The 27,246-nt window shown below is 35.0% G+C and overlaps 1 protein-coding gene across 1 annotated transcript in view; it reads left to right on the top strand.

Annotated features, from left to right (window-relative positions):
* AGBL1 (AGBL carboxypeptidase 1) overlaps positions 1-27,246 on the top strand; it is a 1,041,995-nt gene that overhangs the window by 522,062 nt on the left and 492,687 nt on the right. Inside the window, exon 19 of the mRNA XM_007479385.3 lies at positions 22,894-23,023. Within this exon, the coding sequence (XP_007479447.2) occupies positions 22,894-23,023 (130 nt within the window). The remainder of the gene's footprint in view (positions 1-22,893; positions 23,024-27,246) is intronic.

Below are 27,246 nucleotides of genomic sequence, written 5' to 3'. Positions count from 1 at the left end.
GGTTTTGAGTGCTTGAAAGCTGACCATATTAATGTACTTTCCAGATCTCAGATCTTGGCTATCCTTTACCCACCTGCCTCATGGATAGAGCTGAACCAGAGAACAGCTGCAATCCATGCTTCCTTGGCAAGCTGTAAACTTGGACTCAGCACATTCAAATTCATACTATCTTGTAATATCCATAGTTTATTTAAAAGGGAATATAGTGTCTTGTTGGATGACAGCCAGTGGGTACTTTGACTTTGAATCACATCTTTACCTTATGCAAGCTTCAATGGATGTAGCAGAACTTCCTTGGTTTTTTCATCTCCCCGGTGGATAACTTGCTAGAAAAGGGTAGGTCCAAACCTGTTCTTTTGGATCAGTGGATTGATTTTGAATTATGAAAACTTAAAACAAAGGCAAGCTAGTAACCATTAACTATACAGGGAAATGTGCCTTTGAACTCTGAGGTCTAAATTTCCTGGCACTTCATTTCTTTTTATCTTTGTGACACAATGAAAATAGACTCACAGTTGCACCCCTTGTGCTACAATTAGAACATAAGCATTACTGACTCATCAATTCAGATTAAGATACTGGTGACAATGGGAGATGTTTCAAGACAAAGATATTAAAAAGAGATCATTTTGTCATGACCCATTTAATATCCAAACTTTCTTTAGAGCTAGAAGAAATTCATATAATTTAATCACTTCATTCTATAGCAAGGATATTGAAGCCTAAGGAAGTTATGATCTTTGATCAATGTTAAACAGCTAATTGATGGCTGAACTAGATAGAATTAGAACTTGGGGTTCATGATTCTATATCTAGGGCTCTTTCAGCTGTGCCACCCTCAAGCTTTTATCCCATTGTTAGAGATGATCTGAGCAAAATATTGAATCATGTATATAGCAAAGAAATTATTTCCCTTTAAAATAAATTATAGATATGGACTTATTCATGCTAAATTTGCAGAACTTATGAGAGATAAAGAAATTATATTATAAGAATCAAATCATTCATCTTTGTATCCCATGATGCTTATCATATAATAGATATTTAATAGATATTTACTAAAATGAATTTAGTTCCTATAATATTAATACCTATTATTTATATATCAATTAAAAGTTTGCCAAGTATTTTACATGAATTTGATTCTCAAAACAACCATTTGAGGTGGTTGTCATTCTTATTCCCATTTTCTGGAAAGGGGGACAGATACAGAGATGTGAATTGGCAGGGTTACACAACTAGTGTCTGAGACAGGATTCTAATGCAAGTCTTTCTGATTCTAAATCTACTGTTTGATTCATTGTACTGTACAGCTACCTTCTTTTGTCCCAGGTAAATGTACATTTATAGCTCATATCATGTCACTGTACTTATAAAGCTAAAATCTGTCCCTGTCCTCCAACCTTCATTATATGCTTTAACTATAAACCTATTTTTAAAAATCCTCAAAAGATGTATAAAGTAAAATTTTAAGTGATCATTCCTTAACTAGGAGTTAAATCAGACTTGTAGAGCACGAGAGGTAATCAGTCTATATGACTGATATGATTAATAACATTAGTGATGGTATTTAGTGTACTCTTGTCTCATTTGGACTAGAATGGGTCATTTCACAACCCTGGCTATTCTTTAGTATTAAATCTGAGATTGGTTATAATGCACTCCCTAAGTGTTAATTACATCTCAGGCTCCTTAGGATTTATCCAAGTGTCCTTGAGCTGAGTCATTCATTTCTTAGCTTGATAAGATCCCTTCTAGTTCTAAATCTATGATTCTATTAAGTGCTGTCTTAGGATCACTGACTAAGCATTACCTTGGGCAGATTTCTTAACATGGATTTTTTTCCATTGGTAAGGTAGTGCTAGTACTCTCTGTTATTTAAGAAAAATTAACAAATGAGTTAAAAGTTATCCTAGTGGAAATTGTGCTATATAAATACTTAATATTAGTCATTTCAAAATCAAAGCTACTTTCCCCCATTACATAGGTAATAATGAGAGAAAAGCTGACTTGTTTACAAATGACAATAACTACTTTTTTTTCATATCAGTGTTCTCTCCTTCCTCTCTCCCTCTTTCTGGTGTGCATTTCCTCTCTGTTCCATTAGATATTTAAAAATCTACTTTCAAAAAGGGACTATTACTAGAAACTTTAGTTAGGGTTGGGAAATATCAGACAAAAGAAAATGATTGCTTTCCTGTCCTAGGAGCCTCCTACAGGAAATCCAAGTCTATTTCTAGGAGTTCTACTAAACTTATTCTGGAAAGGAAACTAGAAATCAAAGAGTATAACTCCCAAATTTTAGGTATTGAAAAACAAAGGTGTAGGAAGATTAATTGAACAACTTGGGGGTCACTAAGCTATTTAATGATAAAACTGAAACTATATCATAGATCAACTGATACTCAGCCAATGATCTTTCCATTTTGTCTCCTCTGTTGGAATGAAATCTTACCATATATACTTTACATGATAGTGGTAGGCAAACAACAAACTATTTCCACCTCTAAGGATGTGATATGGAATTGCCCTTTATAAAACATTACTCAGTTCTTTCTGTTAAGAATTTTCCTTAGGTAACAAGTACCAGAAAACTTTAGCTTCTTGGCAACTGTGCCGAGAATAATCACAAATTGGTAAGAAAGAAGAAATCATATTTCTCTATGTTCCAAGAAAGTTCTTCTCATACAATATTTTTTGGTAGATTTTCTTATAGTTGATAAAATATAAGTTCTTGTTATGGCATAAAAATTATTGACTTCACAGAATGAGGACCTGAGTTCAAATTCCATTCTTATGCTTATTACCTGTTTGATCTTGGGCAAGCAAGCCACTTATTCTCCCTGAACTTCAGTGTCTTGACTGTAAAATATGAGGAGTTTGATTTATATGGATGACAAAGTTCCTTTAAGCTCTAGATCTATGATCCTATAAATATCATATATATTTATATGCTACATTATTCCAAATGTATTCATATCCATTACCTCACTACATCATCATCATAACATAGTACTATTGGAATCTTGTTACCTATTTTTTGTCTAGCCTCTACTAAAATATATGTTTTCCTTTGATACCTAGAATTTTAATGGGGATTGTTGTCATCAGTCTGAACTAATTATAGGAAAATAGCTTATTTAAAGTAATTTTGAATAAACTTTGAGAACCCATAGCAATGACCTAGGAGATTTCTAATGAATTTGCATGAAATACCAAATATCCATTCCCTTATGAAATATGACCAAGAGGTATACAAGCAGTTGTCTGTCTTCTGATGGAATGCAAAAAGGAGTAGAATCAGCTTACCCCATTCAAGAGACTGGCCTAAGTCTCAGACCATATGCTTATTTAAAAAGAATTTTTTTTAAACCCTTACCTTCTGTCTTGGAGTCAATATTGTGTATTGGCTCCAAGGTAGAAGAGTGGTAAGGGCTAGGCAATGGGGGTCAAGTGACTTGCCCAGGGTCATACAGCTAGGAAGTGGCTGAGGCCAGATTTGAACCTAGGACCTCCCATCTCTAGGTCTGGTTCTCAATCCACTGAGCTACCCAGCTGCCCCCCAGATCATATGCTTATTGAAAGATAAGATTCACTTCATTACTTAATATTTCTTTTGGAGATACCAGAAAACCATTTTAACTCCAAACCTATCCAAGCATGGATGGCTCATGGGGAAAGTTTTCCAGTGGCATAGACAAATGAAATTCTCCTTACCTCATAAGAATTTGTTTAGATATGATAAAAATGGGGATTATGGAAATACTGAAGGTTCATAGATGGATGACTGACTATCAGAAGTTAACAAGGTGAGTCATGTCCCTCCTCTTCATGGCTGAAAGACTTGATCACATCTGCAGACTGAAGGGTTTCCTTAAATTAGTGAAATTTATTCAGCTAGAAATGAAGAGGAAAAGAAAATAATTTCATAATTATTAACAGCACATAACTGAGACTTAGACTTTTGTCTTAGCTAGAATAGTGTTTAAAACTAACACTGATCTAGTAGGATATGTAAATTTAAAATTCATTGTTTCATGACTGGAAAGGTAAATAAATCATGCTGCCACCCTAAGCTATAACCAAGACCTCTAATGACATCATTCAAGTGGTTGGCAGCCAGATGGCACAAATGCCACTCTAGCAGATGGGTCAGTGGTGATATAGCTAGAGAGAGGACAGTGAAAATTTTCTCCTCCTTAAGAAAGGCCAAGTTAATCAACACAATATCATGGCTTCCATGATGTCACTTGCTTATAACTAGTCATCCATTATGTGTGTGATGCCTTCACTTGTTCCATCTAATATAGCTAACAGATACTATGGCATCCACTATAATCCATTGCTGTTGTTAACTTTAAGAAGTAGATAACTTTAGGATTCTTAATCAGAATATTGCTTTGACTTTTAAAGTCTTAGGACAGCCAGGTATTTGTTCAACTGAAAAAAAAAAGGTTATGAAAAGTCTTTCACATTATGACTGGCTGGGCATATTTTTCATCTATTCATCTGGGTGACTTCAGGGTTTTCTGAAGAGAGGGGGATGGAATAGATCAGCTTAGATGATTCTTTATAGTTCTGTGATTCATGGGTTAAAGTGGGGAAATTTTTGGTTTTGTCTCATGGTTTCCTGGTGGCTATTAGTTCATACATATCTTGAAAGAACTAAAAAGCTTAATCATGGTTGGCATTCTCTGAAATGCCAGAAAGAGCAACTGGCAAAGGAAGACATAGAAGAGGCAAAACTAAGTAAGGACCCAGTTTGCAAATATAAAAATATTCTATAATAGAGCAAAATGTCAATAATTAGAGCTAATTGAGGTAACTAGATTGAATTATTCAACTATATGAAATGGAGTACTTTAATAAGATAATAGCACCATAAGTGATATATAGAAACTTATTCTTAATTCAAAATATTGAAAACAATACAAATAGGTTCTCAGTGGTAATTACCAAACCTACAAGAATAAACTTTTTGATATGCTATAAGTTTTACAATAAGTATAAATATTGTATCTATTATTTTTAATTAAAATCCCCAAGTATTCCCTATTAGACAATATTTTGAATTAAGAACAAGTTTCTATATATCACTTATGGTGCTATTATCTTATTAAAGTACTCCATTTCATATAGTTGAATAATTCAATCTAGTTACCTCATTTAGCTCTAATTATTGACATTTTGCTCTATTATAGAATATTTTTATATTTGTAAACTGGGTCCATGATTATATTTGTTGTGGGAGGAGGTATGTAATAACCTCTCCCTTAGATAAGTATCATTATATGATAAACCTTTGAAAGTAGATAGGAAGATTTGTTAAGTAGTTGTTTTCTTAATCCCATTCTGTCAAATCCCCAGACTTAAACTTAGGGAGCATAACATATTCACCTAACAAAATATGTTGAAAAACGAAATAGGTTCTTATTGAAAAGTCTTGTCAAAATGTACTAGATACCACTAATTGAGTTTGTCTGCTACATCACCCTTGTCAGAGACCAACATGATGCAAAATCAAAATGCTTGGGCAAGTAAATAAGAAAATAATATACCACAAGATGATAAGTATAGCTACCTAACCTGAAATCAATAGAGCATTTATTGGTACTATTTATGATCACTCCTAAACTGGACAGTGTTGTACTCTGATGTATTTATGTAATCTATCTTCTTGCTGCTCTAACTCCACCTATTTCTTTTTTAAAAAATATTTTACCAATATTTTAAGTATGCAAAACCCTCAGAATTGTTTCTATTTGTATTTCTTTTATTTGTAGTGATTTGCAACATTTCCCCCATGAGTTTGTTAATAGCCTGCAATTATTTTCATGACTGTTTCTACAAATTCTTTGACCACATATATTGAGGAATGGCTCTTGGTCTTACATATTCATTTAATTCCTTAAATAACTTATATATCCAACCTTTTAAAAATATGCAAATATTTCCCATTTTGTCAACTCTCCTACTTGTCCCAGCTTTGATTTTATTCATGCAAAAGTTGTTTAAAGTCCCATACAAATTATTACTTTTTAAATTTTGTGATCATTTCCATCATTTGTTACCTAAGTAATCCTCTCCCTAGCCATAGCTGAAATTTCTTCAAACCCATTCTCTAACAATCTTTATGGCATGGTATATTATATACAGATCACATTTTCTTTTTTTTTTTTTGCTTATTGTGGTGATATAAAAAGTGACCCCTTCCACCCCCATCTTCATACCTAATAACATGCATGCTACTGAATGGGCCTGAAGAAAAGAATGAAACAGTATTGAATATGCCCATTATTTATATATATTGTTATTTCATACAGACTCTCCCTGAAGCAAAACACTCTCCTAATCTATGGATATCCAACTTAAAAGAGCAGCTATTCTAAATGTTTTCCTCCTCAAACCTATTATACAAAGTAACTGAGAGAAATAAAAGTTAGATTAAATATTATCTTCATCCTTATGAAACTTACACTCTGGTAGAGGAATATAACCTATATGTAAATTATAATAATTCAAAATGGAACATGATATACCCATAATAAAGGTGAAGGATAAGTAATATGCAATATGTGAGTAAAGAGTGAAAGGTCTGCAAAAGGCAACAGTCATCTTTAGTTCAGGGTGCCAGAAATTAATAATTAATTCTTTTGGGGGGCAGTAAGAACTATGGGAGATAACAGATAAAATGGATTGAAATCTTATTCTGGCATGGAACAGAATAGCTCATATGTTCTGAGAAAGATGGAGTAAAAAAAAAAAAGACCTTAATGAAAAGAGCCAAACAAATTGATTTGAGAATTTTAATATGAGCTTGAAGGTGATTGTGTGATATCATATTTCATCTTTACACTATCCTGAATGATTCAGGAAGTCACTTATATGCAATCTCTTCATTTGCTCTATGATTCAGTAACTCATAGAATCATAAGATTTTATGGATGGAACCTTAAATATCAGTTAGTCTAACCTTCTTATTATGCAAATGAGGAAATCGAGAGCCAAAGAACCCAAGTGCATGTTCAGAGTTATATAGGTATTCACAATATAGATTTGAACCAAGGTCTTTTGATTCCAAATTCAATACACTACCTGCTAAATCGAACCTTAATGAATTTTTTATCGCAAATACTGGCTTTGTTCTTGTCAACTCTACTTATTTTAAGCATCTATCAGCCAGGAAGAAATTCCCACATCTGTACTCAAATTTTACATAAATAGCCCTCTTTTTTAAATGATTACCTTTTATATTTATTTGCTATTTATGATCAGAATCTGAATTGTGAACATAGTTAGAAAACCCATTCTTATGATACTGCATTAACAAAAGTCTTCAGTAATATTACTATTAGTAGCTGGGAAAGGGCCAACAGCTATGAGTCACATGAGATAGGAAATTGAATGTAAGAATCAGGAGCAGAGATGAAAAATGTTTGTAAAAAGTAGGAATGATCCATCAGAAACACAAATTGGTTATAAAATTGTCATTTCAAATGTGGTCAGCAGAAATGGAATCACATAGTCATTTGATATACAGATGTATTTAAATAATATAAATCCCAGAAGAATGGGAATAAGGCTGATGGATGCTGATTGGGAGTCAACTGGCAGGAACGAACTCACTTCAGAAAAGATCACATTTCAATTTCAGTAATTGTTGAGAGACAATAAACAGAATGTTCCATAATAAGTCAGAGTTCATTGGGTATCCAAAATCTAAGGATTGGGGTTGAAATAGAAAATACTGTGCATAGAACGGTTTTAAATCCACAACAAGTGGCATAGATTCAGACAACACACCATAAACTAAGTTTGACAATTTGTTATGTCCTTATTATATAAAAGCCCTCCATAAAGGTCTTACTTCAATAGTTCATCATAATATTAATTTGAATTGGATTCTCAAAGGCTTTGTCAGTGCAAAATAAGCTGTGGTAAATTTTACCATGCTGGAAATGCTTTGAGGATTGTTCAGGAAACAGTCTGAATTTGAAACAGTCTGACTGGTCACTTGATGTTGAAGCTACTGACCAGGTTAAGTCATGAAATAAAGGAAAATCAAAATTATGCCTCTCTTCTTTGCAGACCCTTCTGATCCTGCAGTGATAATAACAGGGACAGAAAAGAGTGTAGGGAGATTATGAATTACATAGGTCCTACTCCATCTATACATTTTGTAAGTGTTTTTCTAGATTTGGAAAAAAAAAACCCAAACTGAATCATATCAGTCTTGACATACTTCTGGACAATATCTGTAACCACCTAAATTTGTTTTAACAAATTTTTAACCTATAAGAAAAAAAAAAACAAGTTGATGAAAATGGCTCAATGTGTACAGTTAAGTAGACTACCTTAATTTATTACTGTCTTTATTTCTTGAATAGAGACTACAAATATACATTGAGTTTTGCCTATAACTGAAGGAAGAGAGGAGAGTAGATTGAATTGATTTTTTGAAATAATAAATGTTTTCAATTCCTTTCTCAAAACTTGTCTCTGAAGCAAAGGCCCATCTTCTAATACTTATATTATAATGATGCTGTATGGTTATTAGTCATGAAACATTATGGGTATTACCCAAAGGGCTATGGAAAAGTACTTTCTAGGTTTGAAGGTTATAATATGTAACAAATAGAAAAATACATAGAAAAATCATAGTGAAATACATCACTGAAGAGATATATGATATAAGAAGATGGTTAAGTTAGTAGAAAAATAATCCTGTAGAGGTCACTTGTTGCATTGATATTCTCATGTTATACAAAAATGAGGAAGACACTCAGTTCGTTGTGTGAAACCCCTGTCCCAAACTTTGGAAAGACATAGTTAAGAATCAAATAGAATGAGCAGACATGAAGGACATTGGTAATATAGTAGATAGAATTCCTAACCTGGAGGCAGGAATATTAACATTAAAATACTACTTCTGACATTTAATATTTGTGAAACACTAAACAAGTTACTCTACCTCTGCCTGCCCTACTCTACTTATCTGTGAAATAATGATAACTTACCTTATATGACTGATATGAATATCAAATCACATACAATTTGTAAAAATACTTTGAAAATCTTAAATATTTCATGATTGTTAGGAATTATTGTTATTATGATTAATAGAATATCATCATAGTTGAGATAGCAGAAATATTTGAGTATTTGGTCATTTGTATATGTAAAAACTTAGCTGGATATGAGAGTTGTGGAGGCAAAATAAAGCATTCTCTTTCTCCAAAGAGCCTGTATTTCATGTGTGTGTGTGTGTGTTTTTTATCTTTGTTTTGTTGTTTTGTTTTGTTTTGAACAGTTTTTCCCCAAGGAACATTTTTTTTCTAGTCAGAGAATACCAGCCACACTCTTCCCACATTTCCCCAAATCTCTGCTCCATTCCTTAGGAACATTGCCATGGTCCCAAACAAGATGGAACAGGGCTAAGATATTTGGCTCCTGGTACAAAGATTGGATATTGGGTCTAGGCTAGAAAAAGCTATAGCAGTAAGGTCAATATGGATTACCTATCATCAGTGTTTGTGGCAGCATAGAATCCTTTCTTCTAGTGTCTGGTACATACTAGGCATGAGTATTTTTTGCTCTTTTAAGGTAATAACCATATTGTCCTTCCTTCTTTATGTAAGAATTTAAATCAGAGGTGACAAGAGGCAGTAAAGAATATCCCTGAGGTAATATTAAAGAGTATCCCTGAGGTAATATTTTACTCTAAATGATGGGTTCTTTGGACAGCTAGGTAGCACAGTGGATTGAGAACCAGGTCTGTAGAAGGGAAGTCCTGAATTCAAATCTGAACTCAGATACTTCCCAGTTGTGTGAACCTGGGAAAGTTACTTAACCCCAATTGCCAAGCCTTTACCACTCTTCTCCCTTAGAATGTATTCTTAGTCTAAATTCCAATATAGCAGGTAAGGGTTTAAAAGAAATAAATAAGTGATTCTTCATCTAAGAACCAAAAACTTAAAAAAAATCAAGAAATAGCTACATAGTAGAGTGGAAAGAGCACTAGGCTTGGAGTGAGAAGTGTCCAGGTTCCAATCTCACTTGACACTTCCTAATTTTGTAAATCACTTAACCTCAAATATCTAGCCAAGTGATGGTGAACCTTTTAGAGGTGGAGTGATAGGCACTGCCACCACCCCACCACCTAGATCAAGTGCCCCTCCCCCCACCTTTACCCCATACAGGGGAGGGAGAAAGTACTCCCACTGAGCTGCTGGGTGGAGGGGCAGGTGAAGTGAGGAATGTCCTCAGCAAGTGAAGAGAGGGGGAAGGGAGTGGCCTGAGTGCTCTGCTGCTGTACTCCAGCTCTGCCACCTCTGGGCTGCCTACCTTATCCCCTCTGTGCTCCCATTGGGTTGCTAGGCAGAAGGGCGGGTGATGTTAAAAAATGTTGTCAGGCATGGTGGAGATAGGGAGGGGAGTAGCTCCTCTCTAGTCTCTCTGCCTTTCTGGTAATGAACTCTGGGAAGGAGGTGGCCTCGTGCCCACAGGAAGTGTGGAAGTGTCCTGCATGCCATCTTTGCCACCTGTACCATAGGATCACCATCACTAATCTTGCCCTTGCCTCTCTTCTGTCTTAGAATTGATACTAAGACAGAAAGTATGTTAAAAGCTTCAAAAGTGGCATTTCAATGTAGTTGGTTATTATAATCCTATGCGTTTTATTTAATTTAAAAGCTTTATTCTGAGAAGAGATCCATAGGTTTACTAAACTTTCAAGTGGACCAGGGAATGAGAAAAAAAAAGATTAAGAACTCCTGTGTTAAACCCTTGTGACCACTCAATTTTTTGATTGACCAATAAGGTTGACAGTAGCCAATGGGTTCCTGTAAATGTGTATATTGGTCTGTCCTGTGGGATAAGCACATTGCCCCCAGCTTACCCTCTGGAGCTAGGCAGACAATCAACTGTAAGAAGTATTTGTTTCCTAGCCATACTTTCTTGTAGGTCCTGAACTGTCACCTCAATTTGGACTCACCATCTGTTCTATCTAGTTGACTCCCTGGGAATTTTGCATGATGAAAATCTGTTGTGCATAATACAATGATTGTCAACTTGGGCTGTTTTGTAGTTCCCTAACAACTGTGGCCTAAGAATAAAGTTACCCCTTCCTTCTTCCTTTTCTCCATCCTAGTCATGTTCATGTATAAAGTTCTGAGTGCTATGTCTTCCTGATTGTGCCCCATGTTGCTTAAGCAGCTTCCTGAGCCATACTTGCTTTTCTTTGCCCTTATAGATATTCTTATCCTGCATTCACATGCCTACTGTTCTTAGAATGCACAGTGAATGTTGGAGCTGCTTGCTAAATATCAAACACTGTGCTTCACTTTAGACTTTAGAGCTCACTGTGCCCCAGGCACTAATATTATCAGGGCTGACATCATTCACTCCATCTGATTGCCCCTCTCTCTCCATTTATCAGAAATGGATCAGGGATTTTAGGATAATTTTATCTTCTGACTGCAGCTTTATAGATTCTCCTTGAAAAAGTGACTCAATTTACTTTTTTTTTTCTTACTCTTTCTTTCTCTGTATTTTCTTCCTTGTTCTCAGACCCTTTTTGCAGGTGGTTTTGAGTTTTAAGATCCTGTAACTGATAGTGAATATTTTCTGGTAACCAGTTCTTTAATCTCAGTTTTTAACAGCTAAACTATATATCTTTCTATAATGTCAAAGAAATAAGTCACTGCGATAGCCTTCTTCTTTAGCTTATGTCGTCCTTCATTTGACCATGACTACATTTTAGGTATGCCAACTGGAATTTTTGACTAGTGATCAGGGCATAACAGCTCTGTGCTTGCATTTTGACAAACGGCTTGGACTTGATGGCCACAAGGACTGTATTTCCCATAGATCAAAGGAGGTATTCCCTTTCTCAAGGAAAGGTGTAGCTACCTTCAGCTCCTTAGAGGTTGAATCAAAAACACATTTCTTGATAATTATGCTTTAGGAGGTCCTCATTCATACACATGTCTTTTTTTTTTGGGGGGGTCCTATTTGGAACCATCATATAACTGAAATGAAAGAACTTTTCTGAATTATATGAACAAGTGAGGGGAAGACTGGTTAGACCATGTGCCCTTATCTGTAAATCATAAAATGTGGAATGCCTCTTTTCTTTTTAAGTTTGTAATTTCAGAGGGAGAAAATGGCAGTTATCATCATTGCACTCTCCTTTATAAACAAACTAGGGCAATAAAATCCATTTGAGGAATGGCCTTTTTTCAGAGAAAGGAGAAACTGAATATATTGCCAGCTAGTGGTAGCTGTCCATCTGCTAAATCTCTCCACACACAGGGAGCAGCTGTCATTTCAGAAATGCTACAGTAGATAATAAGATAGGGTGCATTTCATCTTCAAATACTTAAAACAAATCCTGGGGAATAGCAGCAGCTATTTCTCTGACTACAAGAAATCTCTGATGTTATTAACACAAAATGCCAAAAGGATTTGGAGATTTGAAGCCGATAGATTTGCTTTAAAGGGAAGAAAATGCTGAGGTTTGGTATAGTATGTATTGTAATAATCTATAGTTGCTTATACATAGGTAGTGCTGAGGCCATATTCACACACTGAGATGCCATGGAGATTACAATCACATATGTGGTCCAGAGCACAAATTCAAGTTTGTATGTTCCTAAACCCACAGGAAACATATAATATTATTTTTTCCTCAAACAGATATCCTTTTCAACTTTCCTCCTTCTGTGACATGCCAATTCTACTAGTCATCCAGGCCCTATGCCTGTGACAGTGGCTACATTTGCATGGCTTTGTCAGGAAAGTATGTGGTAAGCACATTTTAGTTAGAGATGGAAAATTCAAACAATGGCTATAATAGTTGGAAGCTTGGAGAAAACTGGTTGAGATATGTCAATATCTAATTGCCTGACATTCCCTGTTTGATGTCTGGTGTTCAATGATGACCTCTGGGTATGGATTTCTAATCCTACAGGTAGCTTAACTTTTTACTGGTTATGAATACACACAATAGATTTTAGTGCTTTGAAGAAGCTCCTAAAACCACCAATTCTGGCCTTTGGGGCTATATTTTTTGTCTCTTAATCTCAAGATATTTGAGGGTAGGGAACATCCTGATCCAAAGTACAGAGATGACAGAGCTGAATTTTCTGTTTCGTAGTGAAACGGAGAATGATAATATTTAGCTGAAGTATGGAATACATTACCAAAAATATTACAAGAAAAACCCAGTAGTGTATAGTGGTAATAGGTTGAGTGGACCTTGAATAAAATGTAAAGGTGTTTGAAATTTACTAACTAATAAATAATAGATTCAAGCTGGACTTCAGTCACATCCTACCTCTTTGCCCCTGGGCAAGTCACTTAACCCCAATTGCCTAGTCCTTCTGCTCTTCAGCCTTGGAACCATTACTTAGTATGGATGCTAAAACAGAATGTAAGGGATTAAAAAAGAGAGAAATAGTGGAACTCTTACTTTGTCTTCTGAATAGCCCTATAATTCTTTAAATCTCAATTGAAATGCCATCTGCTCTGAAACCTTTCATGATGACTTTGGCGATAATGACCATTTCTCTATAAGACCTCACATGACTCTTTTTCAGCCCTCAAATTCAATAATATTACCATATTTTGTGTTATATTTGCCTAAGTATGTACCCTATTCTTTCTATCACACTAACCTTTTGCTTGTTTCTCTAACAAAAATGTCAGCATTTCTCTTACTCTGGATTTACCACTAGGCAGCATATAAAAGTAGATAGCTTGAATCTTTTTGATGATTTCCAGGACAGTTAACTATAGTGAATTTGCATAGCTCTGTGTAGTACAGTGGAAAGAGAAAGGGCAAAAATGACAAAGCACTCTTCATGGCAAAGAAAAGTGGCCCCATGCAACTGCTGTAAAAGAAGGATATCCCCAGGGCTGTTTTGAGGGCCATAGGAGATAATATTTGTAAGGCACTTAGTACAGGGCTTGGTACATAGTGAGTAGATACTTAATCAATATTTATTTCCTTCCCTCCTTTAAGAGTTCACTACCCAGCACATGAAGAAGTGTTCTACATCTCTTATAATCAGAGAGATGCAAATCAAAACAACTCTGAGGTATCACCTCACACCTAGCAGATTGGCTAACATAACAGCAAAAGAAAGTAATGAATGCTGGAGGGGATGTGGCAAAATAGGGACATTAATTCATTGCTGGTGGAGCTGTGAACTGATCCAACCATTCTGGAGGGCAATTTGGAACTATGCCCAAAGGGTGCTAAAAGAATATCTACCCTTTGACCCAGCCATAGCACTGCTGGGTCTGTACCCCAAAGAGATAATGGACACAAAGACTTGTACAAAAATATTCATAGCCGCGCTCTTTGTGGTGGCCCAAAACTGGAAAACGAGGGGATGCCCATCAATTGGGGAATGGCTGAACAAACTGTGGTATATGTTGGTGATGGAGTACTATTGTGCTAAAAGGAATAATAAAGTGGAGAAGTTCCATGGAGACTGGAACAACCTCCAGGAAGTGATGCAGAGCGAGAGGAGCAGAACCAGGAGAACATTGTACACAGAGACTAATACACTGTGGTATCATCGAACGTAATGGACTTCTCCATTGGTGGTGGTGTAATGTCCCTGAACAACTTGCAGGGACCCAGGAGAAAAAAACACCATTCATAAGCAAAGGATAAACTATGGGAGTGGAAACACCGATAAAAAGCAACTGCCTGAATACAGAGGTTGAGGGGACATGACAGAGGATAGACTCTAAATGAACACTCTAATGCAAATACTATCAACAAAGCAATGGGTTCAAATCAAGAAAACATCTAATGCCCAGTGGACTTACGCGTCGGCTATGGGGGGTGGGGGGGGGGGAGGAAAAGAAAATGATCTATGTCTTTAACGAATAATGCTTGGAAATGATCAAATAAAATATATTTAAAAAAAAAAAAAGAGTTCACTACCCATATTTATGTTGATGGATTTTAAATCTATCTATATATTTCCTACCATGTCCCTCAAGTTACTTGTTGCGTATTACTAACTGAATGTCCCATAATATGTTCAAAGTTACCAGGATCAAAATGGAATGCCTTTTCTTTTTCTGAATGAAACTTGTAATTCAACGTGTTCAGTTTCTATTAATGAAACTGCCATCCTTTGAGGAATCCAGACTGAAAACTCCAGGCATTCTTGATTCTTTATTCTCCCTCATGCTCCATATCCAATCAGTTGATGCTATGTTAATTTTATTTCTATATTTTTGGGGTCCATACCCACGTCTCTACTAGTACAACCACCACCCTATTTCAGCTTCTCTTTGCCACTCCCCTAGATTGCTGCCATAATGCATCATTGATCTCTACACCTTTCTCTTCTCCTTCCAATGTATTCTACAGAGCTGCAAAATTAATCATTCTTAAAACATATATCTAATCATATCACCCTCTTACTCTCAATAGCTCCCTATTACTTCTAGTATGAAATGCACACTCTTCAATTTTGTGTTAAAAACCTTCACTTTCTGTCTTGCTTCTTTCTATTCTTTTCTAACATCACTCTTCTTCATGTAATATTTGTTTTCCTTGGGCTATCTACTGTTTGATTCAGTGATGATTCAAACTCAGGATTATAATACAATAAGATATTTGTGAATCCACCCAACTAGTCTACTTCCTGTTTTTCTAGTTCAGGATTCCATTGCTTACTTCTGCAGCTTTTAATAGGTACTCTCACATGCTCATAAATGTACTCCCTCTTTGCTTCTATTTAGAGTTCTTAGTATCCATCATAGGTCAACTCAAGTTCTCTCCAGATTTTCCTATATATTAGTTTATTCTCTTATCAAATTATTTTGCAAATAGCTCCATAAATGCTATGTTTCCCCAACTTGGTAGGCAGGAACTTAATTATCTTGCCTTTGTAGCTCTGTACATATCTTGCTATCTTGTACAGTGTAAACAATTAGGAAATTCTTGTTGATTAGATTGAATTGAAACATTACTAGGTAGGAAGAGATTAAGTAGAAGTAAGATGAGTTTATTTCTGTTTTTTGTTTTTGTTTTGTTTTGTTTTGTCTTGTTTTTGAGTTCTAAGGACTCCAACAAAAGTATTTCACATTTCCCAGACTCAAGTGTAATGACCTAACATGCAATGTAGATAAAAGCCATAATGAAGGTAAGGAGTCCCAGTTTACAAAACAATAGATTTGTTTGCAATACATAGTATGAGCAGATCTTTGGCTGTGTTGGTATTGGTTTCAGTATTCTTCAGTGAGTTACTGAACTAAGACTCTAGAGAGTAAATTGAAAGGTATATGCTCAGACTCTAGTATACCTCTACTTTTATTTTCATCTTTGCAAATAGAAATGCTTTTTTTAAGGACAAAAGCACCTTTCATCATTTCTTTGAGCTGTAAAAATCACAGAACCAATGGAGATCTAGGCCAAGGAGAGGAAATTCAGAGCATTTAAAGGAAATCAAGTTACTATGAACTGCATGGACATAAGCACCTTTAATTCAAAGAAAAGAAATTCATTTAATCTTTGCAAACACATACAAAAGCAAGTCTTGGCTTCCTGCTTCTTTTATTTGCTATCAGCATTAAAGATATGCTTAATATTTTACCTTCACCCTTGGTCACCAAGTGGAACAAACTATGTCTTATCACTAGATGTCATCGCTATTAAGAAGAGGAAGTAAGAAAGAGATGAGAGAAAAGAAAAAGAAACCTCAGGCAGGGAGATTCATGAAACCTACAATTGCTCAAGTCAAAACATTTTAATGGTAAAAAATAGAATAAATGATTAAGCTAAAGAATTTGAGTTTCCAGTAAGCTGTAAAAAGGGACTGATAAACTAACAAGAAGCAAATATTTAAAGATGGTTTTAAGAAGTCAGAGATGGGAAAAGAATGGATAGAGGGAATTTGAGTCTTCTATACCTTCTGCATTTAAAGAAAAGAAAATAGACATTGCTATCATAGAGTCTTCCTTCTTACCTATCAGTATTCCCTTATATGATACCACACTTTAAATAACATACTTGTGATTAAAATAACCGTGGCTAAATCTTAGATGGTAATATGAATACCTTTCATTTATGCGAAGAGATCTAGGCTGGGATCCATTATTGCTTCCTATATCATTTATATATCATTCAAAGATAAGAGGTTGGCTAGTACTTGACCTAAAGGTAGAGAAAAATCCAATAAATAAGCTTCACCTAGACCACCTGAGTTTAAGACAAGTCTCCTCCATAGATCATTCCTGCTCTAGAGTACCATTTTAGCCATTACCTTAAAAGATTAGTTTCCTTGGCTCTAATACCATGCCAAACACAGCATCCTGAGGACTTGGGAGTGTGTTGGGGCAAAGTGAATTATATCAAGTGGCTATTATTTAGGGTCATCTAGAAATGACTGCATTGTATCTTTGTATTCAATAAAATATATGCAAGCCACATAGTATCTATGCTTTATCAGATCTTGAAAATTCTTAGAGCTGAGTAGCTCAAAGAAGGAGATGTTCTCAAGATGGACATGATGCAAATATAATACCATTTGATCCCCAACTACTATGGGCTGACAAGGGTCATCTCTTTATATTTGGTTTCTTCATGTGAATTTAGAGTTAATTACGAATGGTAAGTGCCTTTAGAAATCACACAGATAGGGGTAGCTGGGTAGCTCAGTGGATTGAGAGCTAGGCCTAGAGATGGTAGGTCCTAGGTTCAAATCTGACCTCAGATACTTCCCAGCTGTGTGACCCTGTGAAAGACATTTGACCCCCATTGCCTAGCCCTTTACCACTCTTCTGCCTGTCAATACACAGTATTGACTCCAAGAAGGAAGGTAAGGGTTTAAAAAAAAAAGCAAGAAATCATACAGATAGTTTCCTCATTACATTAACACCTCTTGAGAAGTTATACTAGACAAATATACTATTGCTATATAAGGGTATAAATCTGTCTTGGAAGGTAACATACCTGATGTTAAATCCAAAGAGAAGTAAGTCTGTGTGCTTTTTGAGAAAACATTTTCTATTGGAAAGTACATGAGGCAGGTCTGGATTCTAGACTTGACTTCAAATAATAGACTTTGTGCTTTATCTATTTATCCCAAAATACAAATGAGAATTTGTCCTAATTGGGAAGATGGATATGATATGTTTTATATAACTTTATAAGCTAAGAAGGAAAAAGATAGTCAATCTTTAGTAAATCCACAAGCTAAAAGATAAACATTGCACAAGGTAAAAAAAAAAACATAAACAAATTTCAGGGTTTAATCTTCAAGAACTCCCACTAACCCTTTTCACTCAGTCCCAGTCCCATTTACCATACAAAACATTGGAATATACAATACGTTTCATTAGGCTATGGGAAATAATTTTTTTCTAAAAAGCAAGATGAATATTTGTACATTTACTTTAAAAGGAAATGATTTTTATTAACCAACCTTAAGAAATGGAATGCATACATTTTTAATTAACAACTATGTATTACTTTAAAATTGTGAAATTAGAGTCAAATATCAATTTATGAAGACATTAGAGTATGCCTTGGCATGTGTTACACTTTCTATGCATACATGTATTACATGTAATTAATGGAAGCAAACTCACAAGCTTATTGATCAGGGTATAATGGTTAAAAACCCCTGTCTGGTTCCACTATGGTTATGAATTGATCTAAATATTCTTACCTCTTTTCAAGCTTACAACAAGCAGTGGAAATCCCTGCTTCTGTCTAGTCATAATAAAATAAAAAAGGTATGCAACCAAAAGAGAAGACTAGGGAGAGAAAACTGCGTAGAGCTAGCTAGAAGAAATGGAGATTTTATATACAAGAGAATAAAGACTAAGAAACTTTGTTGGAGTCAGTTCTCTCCCAATGGAGTTTACTCTGGGCAGAAAATAAGCCTGAGCCCTAGATATACTCTATGCTGAACATGGCTGAGGATTTCAAGCCTCAGGATTCAGTGTGGGATACAATGAGGTATTAGTTAGAGAAAGCACATAGGCCAAGAAGTGAGCAAAGACAACTTGGAAAACAAGAATAAAGCACCAAATGACAAAAATTCCATAAGAAAAAGACTTTACATAATTCAGCTTCCAAGCAATTACAAAAATTGAGATTTATAAAGATGAATTGGGGGATAAAAAGGAAAATTTCCCACCAAACATTGAATAGATATTCTATTAAGGATATTGAACCAACAACCATCAAGGAAAAAGACAATTTTATAGGTTTGCCAGAGATAATCAAAAACCAGTAAGAAACTCTAGAATAGTTCAAAAGAAAAATAACACTTTTAAAAGCTAGAAGTTTGGAAACAAACTGATTTGTAAGAAATCAGAATTCTCAAAGTAGACATAATGAAGTCAAATAACATAATAGAAAGATAGAAAACATAATGGACAATATCTCCAAATTTACAAAAGCTTTAAAAAAAACTGAATGAGAGATATTAAACTAAAAGCTTCAACTATAAAAGAAAATTTGACAGAAGAGAAGCAGAAGATAATACCTTTGGGGATACATGAATTACACATCATCAAAAGCGATAGACTTAGAAAATAAAATTCATAAGAACAGCTTAGATGTCATAATCCTAAAGAAAAACAAAGCAATATCAGATTTTAAAGGTTGAATATGATACCATAAGAAACAATAAAATAGAATTGACCACAACATTTGAATACAGACAATAAATTATTGAGTGATTGTCTCTATGAATTGCTACCAGATAAAAGTACCATGACTCCACAGCTAGAACCCAAAGATTTGCAGTGTTAATAATTTAGAATTTTGATTTTTTTAAATTCCAGGTTTTTTTCAAGCACCCACAAGAAAACCTTTATCTATGAAGGAATCTCAATTAAACAATTCAAGATTCTTCTGAAAGCATGAAGAATTATAGAAAAAAATACAATAGAATACTCCAAAAAGCAAAGAACTTCAAGATATAATATAAAATAACATGTTATAGAACATAAAAATTAATGGGAAAAGATCTCTTCAATAAAGAATTCTTTTTTTAAACCCTTACCATCCATCATAGAATCAATACTATATATTGGTTCCAAGGCAAAAGAGTGGTAAGGGCTAGTTAATGGGGGTTAAGTGACTAGCTCAGGGTCACACAGGTAGGATATGTCTGAAGTCAGATTTGAACCTAGAACCTCCCATCTCTAGGCCTGTTCTCCATCCACTGAGTGGCCCAACTGCCCCCTTCAATAAAGAATTCTTAAAACAAAACTAAAATTATTGGTAAGAACATTCAACTGCAAAATCTTCAAACAAAAAAAAAAACACAAGAAAAGTAAATAATAAAACACTAACAATTAAATCAATCTCACAGGTTTTTGGTCTATTTTTTTTAAAAGTATGGAGATTAGCCTAAAAGGTTAAAAAAGTCCAGAGAATTAAAAAAAAAAAGAATAGAAGAATACTTGCAAGGCAGAAGATGCATAATTTGATATACCTGGTCCTTTTTTTAGAAAAAGGAAAAAAATGGAATGTTTTGTCAATATATTGTTGAAAAAACTTGGCCTTGGTGAAAAGCCAAAAAAATGTAACCTCCATCTCTGCAGTAGGACTACAAGCTGGGATATTACATACTTTGTCAGACTTGGTCTATATTATATAGTTGTTTTTACTAAATTGCTTTGCTTTCTTATATGATATAGTTTTGGTTACCTGGGTAGTAGAGAATGGGTGGCACTTATTGGTAAGAGATGATATCAAAAAATAAATCAAAAAGTTTTTTAAATGATGAACATAAAAATGAAAATATGCAACTTCTTTCACTTACTAATTGTATAACTGTAGGTAAGTCACTTAGTCTCTGTCTTTCAATTTCCTCATCTGTTATGTGAAGGGTTTGAATTGACTTAGTCATTCTTTACATTTTTCAAGTATGAAAATTTCCTCTTAACTTCAGCAAATTTTGCAAATCCCAATAAAACCATGAATGTATCCTTACCATGTAAACTCCTTGTAAGTTCTAATCATTTCTCTCTCTTTTTAAAAATGTTTCCATAGCACCTGGTACTTGACTGGATCCTCAATAAATACTTATTGATTAATTGGCAGCATTTTAATTGAGAAAATATGTAATGGCACAAAGTCAGAATAAATAGAGAGTGAGTACAAAAATCAGGAAACCCTGGATGCCTATCCTGCATCTGGTGATTACTAGCTTTGTAAACATAGACAAGTCATTTAAACTAATTGAGCCTCAATTTCCTTATGGGAATGATCATACCAATAGCAACCACTTTACAAGGCTGTGGTGAAGATTAAGGGCAATAACATAGATGTTACTCTTTTCAAACTTTATATAAATGTAAGTTGTCATTATCATTATAATTAATAACAAATCTGCCATTATAATTTCATATTTGACTATTTATACCAATCTAATGATATATGTGAGTCACCTTATTTATTGGATATGCAGAATGTATATTTTTGCTTATTTATGGAATCATATGCAAATTCAATAAGGTAGTTAGGTGGCTCAGTAGAAAGAGAACTGGACCTGAAGTCAGGAAGACCTGAGTTTAAATCCAACCTCAGACACTCACAAGTTGTGTGACTCTCAGCAAATCACTCTAACTTCTGTTGTCCTTATTCCATTGGAGAAGGAAATGGAAGACCACTTCAGTACCTTTGCAAAGAAAACCCTTTACATGGTCGGGATCACAAAGAGTTGTTAATAACTGAATATATACATATTCAAAAATCTCTTAAAAATTTTGCAGACACAGCCAGCCCCTTCTTGGGATTTGCTGTCAAAGTTTGGAATTATTGAATGGGATTATCAGTAATTTTACTTACAGCTCAAAAATTCTTTGAATTTATGGATTTAAGATCCTCATGACCTATTTCAAATTATCTGTACACTTCCTTAATGAAGTAAAATCTTAAAAAGTTCTATCAACTTAATTGCCGAAAGAATTCATTGAATCATAGAATTAGAGCCTGAAGGAAATTTGAAGGAAATTTAATGATTATCAATTACTCCTAACTTTACAGATGAAACATAACAAACATATAAATCCTGAGGCCCAGAGAGGTGAAGTGTTTTGCCTGGATTCACACTTGAGGATTGGATTTTAAACTCAGGTCTTCCTGACTCCAAATTCAGTGCTTTATCTAGTATATGGTATGATATTGTGGGTTAAAGGGAAAAGAATCTTAATAAATCCCATAGATTTGCTCCTCAGGTATATGTGAATATGTGTGAGTTGTAAAGATTAAAATTTAGGGGAAACTGAGGCAGGTAGAAATTAGTTTCTCTGCAAGGAGTATTATATTTTTTAGAGGTTTATTAAAGATTAAGGATTAAAGAAAATACAGGATAAGGAAAACGTGCCTAGGTCAGAGGCCTAGACAAAACCTCACCTACATTATGGAAAGAGCCACGTCTGCTCCAAAATGGAAGTTCAAAAAGAGACACAAAAACCTTTTCCACCAGGTTAAATACTTTTTCGATCTCGGCCCAGGTGAGATTACAAAGCATTCTGGGGAAGTGGAGCAAGGAATTGTGGGGATTGTAGTCCTGTATTCGAGTCTAATTTTTTACAGCGTGCGTGTGTGTGTGTGTGTGTGTGTGTGTGTGTGTGTTATGTGTATGTGAAACACATCTTCTGTGTTCCCTCCAAAGTTCCTGATGCCAAAGAATCAAAATCAACCTGAGTGCTGATTGCTTCTGTTTCGTGGGCTGTTGAAATTTATTTGCAGACATTAAAGGACAGATATGCAGCTTTCTGGGAATCTACAATTTATTACTGATTTGGTGAAAGTCAGAAGAAAGTTAGATTCATTATTTGGATTGTTTGCCTCAAGAACATTTTTTTCAAACTCTCTCCCTCATTTTTTGGTTCTTTCAGTCACAGGTGTTCCCTGAGAGGGGAGGATCTCAACAGACAATGGCTTTCTCCCAGTTCTCAACACCAGCCAACTATCTACCATACGAAAGGCCTCTTACACTATTTGAATAGCATTGGTCGGACCCCAGTGGTGAGTCTTTATTTTATTACTCTGCAGTTTCCTAAGAAATAAACTGCAATTAGATAACAGGCATTTTCCACTTGAAAAACACTACTAACAGTGAAATGTTTTAGTGGGTGAAGACTGGTTCTGGCCTTACAAAACAAAATAACCTTGCTCACTTAAGGATTTGGATGGGGTTTAGTTAGTTACCCAAGACCTCTATTAGAAGTGTCAAAATGACTTTGTAACATCCATAATTAAAACACAATAAAATACTCCAAGCAGGATTTGAAGAAATAGTAGTACAATAATTATTATGAAATGCATTGTAAAAAAGTACCAGAAGTCAGCCAAGCAAAGTGAGAAATATCTCTAATATTTCATGTGATCGGGGAAAAATAGTTTTCCCCTTTAAGGTCTTCAGCTTTGCCCTTAACAAAATAACAACAATCCAAAAGATAGGAGGTTATCAGTGCAATGACTCACTTAATGGGTACCTTGCAGATTGATACAGACCCACCTTATAGAGGAGGGCAGCTGAGCTCCATCTCAACCCTCATTTAGTACCCTGATTGGAGGGGATCTCTCTGGGTGGTACTGTAACTACTGGGTAGGGAGACTTGGCAGCAAGAGGAGCAAAGAGGAGAGACACCCTCTTAGGGCTGGTTGGTACCTTACCTGACTCATGTAAAGAAAATCAACAAGGCAGGATTCCTCTCTACTCTGACAACCTCTAATTGAAGAAAAGAAGATTTATTTTAAAGTGTGACAGGTGAAAGGCTTGTTTAAAAATATAAATAAACATTAATTAGCTATAAACATGACAGCCACAGACTTGTTTCCTGCTGGGACCATCTGAAAGGTAGGTGAGAAACAGCTGACTCCTAAATGCTATTCACAGTGTTACAAAGCTCTTTAATGGGCTTTATATCACCTTTTAGTTAGCTACCTGGATATATTTAGTCAACCTCCTGAAGATACCATAAGCACTGTCATTTGTCCAGTATTTGTGCCTGTCTTATTCAGGGAAGATTTTCCCAGCTCTGAAATAAAGCATAAATAACTTAGACAAAGCATTCTGGGGTTCCAGGGATGGGGATAAATTAAAGTTCTCAGCTTTCTATTGGACAAAGACAATATTTTCTTGGATCCCCCCCTTTTTTTACAGGACAGCAGATGAATTTGTGATTGCTCAATCCCCAGGAGCAGTTAGGTGTCTAGCATAACAGTGATGTCCAGTAAAGTCAATGTCCCAAATGTTAATCACACATTAGTCAGTAGTCTATGGAGGTAACCTGTGCTTTTAGAAGTAGAGGGAACAGCAGGGTTCTTCCATCACAGTATGTCCCTTAGGCATCTCAAACTTAAGTATACAAAATAGAACTCATTATCCCTCCCCATTTCCAAACCCAACTCTTTTTTCATTAGAGACCACCACCATCTTTCAACTTTGCAACCTCAGAGCCATCAATAACTTTTCATACTCCTTCACCCCAAATATCTAATGTGTTGCCAAATCATGTTCATTGTACATCTATAACAATCTCTCCCATGTGTTTCCTTCTTAGTACTCATGGCCACCAGTGAAGTTCAGGTTCTCATGAACTCACACCTGGACTGTTTCCTTTGCTTTTGAATTGGACTTCAAATGTTTCTGCTCTTAAATTCATTTTCCATCTAGGTGCTAAATTTCAAAATGATATTCATAAAATGAGATAACACAAAACATTTAATGCAAACTTTAAAGATTTACTGAATACTACTAGCATTAAAATTGTTGGTATTGTTATCAGCATTATTATTACAATAGTTCTAACTATACCAGTCCCCTATTCAATAAATCTGATTTTTTTTATTATATCTAGGACAAAATAAAAATTGTTCTGTTTTGCTTTCAAAACTTCTTACAGCCCAATTTAAATCTACCTTTCTAGTCTTATTATACACTCCCATTCATGTGCTCTTTGATACAGTCAAATTACCCCTCTTGCTCTTTCTCATACATGCATGACACTCTATTTCTTGTCACCATAACTTTGCATAGACTGTCTCCAATATTTGAAATGTATATTATTCTTATCTCTGAATCTCAGAATTCTTTGTAGGTATCCAATATGGCATGGGACCTGGGGCCATTTGCAACATAGGCAATCTGCCTTAATTAGGCACAGTTTTGTGAGTGAGTGAAGGAAAAGTAGAGAACAGGTCTTTGGATAGTTGTATAGTAGCTTACCATGTAAAATGGGGGTTGGGATGGGGTTAATATTTCCTTCATTAAGGCCACTGATATGGGAGGGAAAGCATATTTCCAAAGTGGTCTTCCTTATGTCATGGAACCCTATGGACCCAAAGATGTTAATGCTTTTGTAATAAAGTCTTGATTATCTCATTCTATTCTCTGCTGTTATGCTTGTTAATATCATCTAGAATTTGGGAGATTGCTTTTGAATCTATGGAGTTGTTGACCCTTTTTGACCAGCACCACTGGTATATAAATAATAATCAGAATTTTAATCTTCATGCTAATAAATACTAGTGCATGACCCTTTTCTTCCTTATTGATTATGACCCTGTGCCATAAATGTTGTTCTCATCTGGGGAATATTGCTAGGGGGCAGAAAATTTGCTCTACTTCTTGGACACTTAAGAGAGGCCAGGAATTTGCCAAAGAGCTTTAAAATTCTTCTTGATTTCAATGAAATAAACCTTGAGTAAGGCACAAAGAATAAGAGTCTTGCAAGATTGAGGGCAATCAGAAAGAGAGAGAAAATATATTTGGATGGAGAGTTTAGGACTACAGGATGAACATGTACAGGACTGGGATGGAGTGAAGTAGCAGAGTTTACAAACAGAAACATCAAAGGAAATAACCCAGGCACAGGAAGTACCCAACTGGTTAATTCGAGGAATAGAAACACTTGGTAGTTTTTCTCAACATATGTATGAAACATAAATTATGTATATATTTTATATACACACAGGTATATGTTATGTACTTATATAGAATATATGTGTGTATATGTAATATATGGGGCATAGGCATTGTAGAAGATATTCATGTATCCATACACACATATATGTATATATGTATATATACACATGTACACATGGGAATATATTATCTAAACACACTGGGGCATGGGTATTGGAGGAGATACATACTTACATTTATATATATACTCACATACATGCATACATCTGTATATATCCATACATTCCCTCTAATGCCCATGCTCCTCACAGGGGCAATCTTGTGACTGAGTTGGTTGGAATAGGTACAACATGTGAAAATTATTTAACATCTGGCCTACCTCAAGAAGGATGCTGGGTACTTAAATTAGATTCATATACAGAGCTAAGCTGTTATTGCAGTCTCTGGCTCTTGCCCCACTGTCAAGACTCAGAATTTTGTAATAAGAAAGGTCATTGATCTTTGTATCCACCTTGCTTTTTACTCCCCATACAGGAGTGTTGGTAAACTTATTTCTCTATTTCTTTGAAGAGCCCATTGATTTTAGTTTATAATTCATGTGAATTGCCTTTTTTCTACTGGGAGAAGAACTAGGTGTTTTTTCCTCCCTTCTTTTCTCTGTCTTTCTCTGTGAGACTCAAGTGGAATGGAATTTGTAATTACTCAAATAATTTTCCTGTACAACAATTTGGCCTAATTCAGTCCTTGTGGCATGTATTCTCTAAATTAATCATCCTCTTTGGAAATAGGAGCCAGAGAAAAAGGCCAAAAAAGATAGCATTTTCCAGATTAAGCTGTTGTAATTGTGTGCTGTTTTATTGAAATTTCTAAGGAGCTGTGAATTCTTTGAACACCATCTCTTCCAATCTCCAAATCTAGAAATGTGTTAAATGATACAAATTTCTCTGATCTTGCCACTACCTCTAAAGGGTCTAACCCCTTCCTTTTAATCAGGAACATCCCTACTGCTCTGGTTTCATTTTCTCTTCTTCAAAATCTTGACTCAGTAATTAACCAGTTTACCTTAACAATGTTTTGTTTTGTTTTACCCTTGAATTACTTGTTCCTTCTATTCATCCCTTTCTAGATGACAATACTCGATTATTCTCAACATCTGCTGTCTCATTCCTACATTTGACTACTTCAGCCAGATAGAGGAAGTCATGAAAATCTGCTGACTGAATCCTATACAAATTTATGCTTTGTAAACTCAAGCAGATCCTTATATGGTGCATAGTGATACTTTTCCTCTTTCTTGAAAAACCTTGTGTCTCTTCTC

Source organism: Monodelphis domestica, chromosome 1, assembly GCF_027887165.1.
Source record: "Monodelphis domestica isolate mMonDom1 chromosome 1, mMonDom1.pri, whole genome shotgun sequence".
Classification (NCBI taxonomy): Eukaryota; Metazoa; Chordata; class Mammalia; order Didelphimorphia; family Didelphidae; genus Monodelphis; species Monodelphis domestica.
Note: the sequence above shows the minus strand (reverse complement) of the source record. Positions and strands in the feature narration are given on the sequence as shown.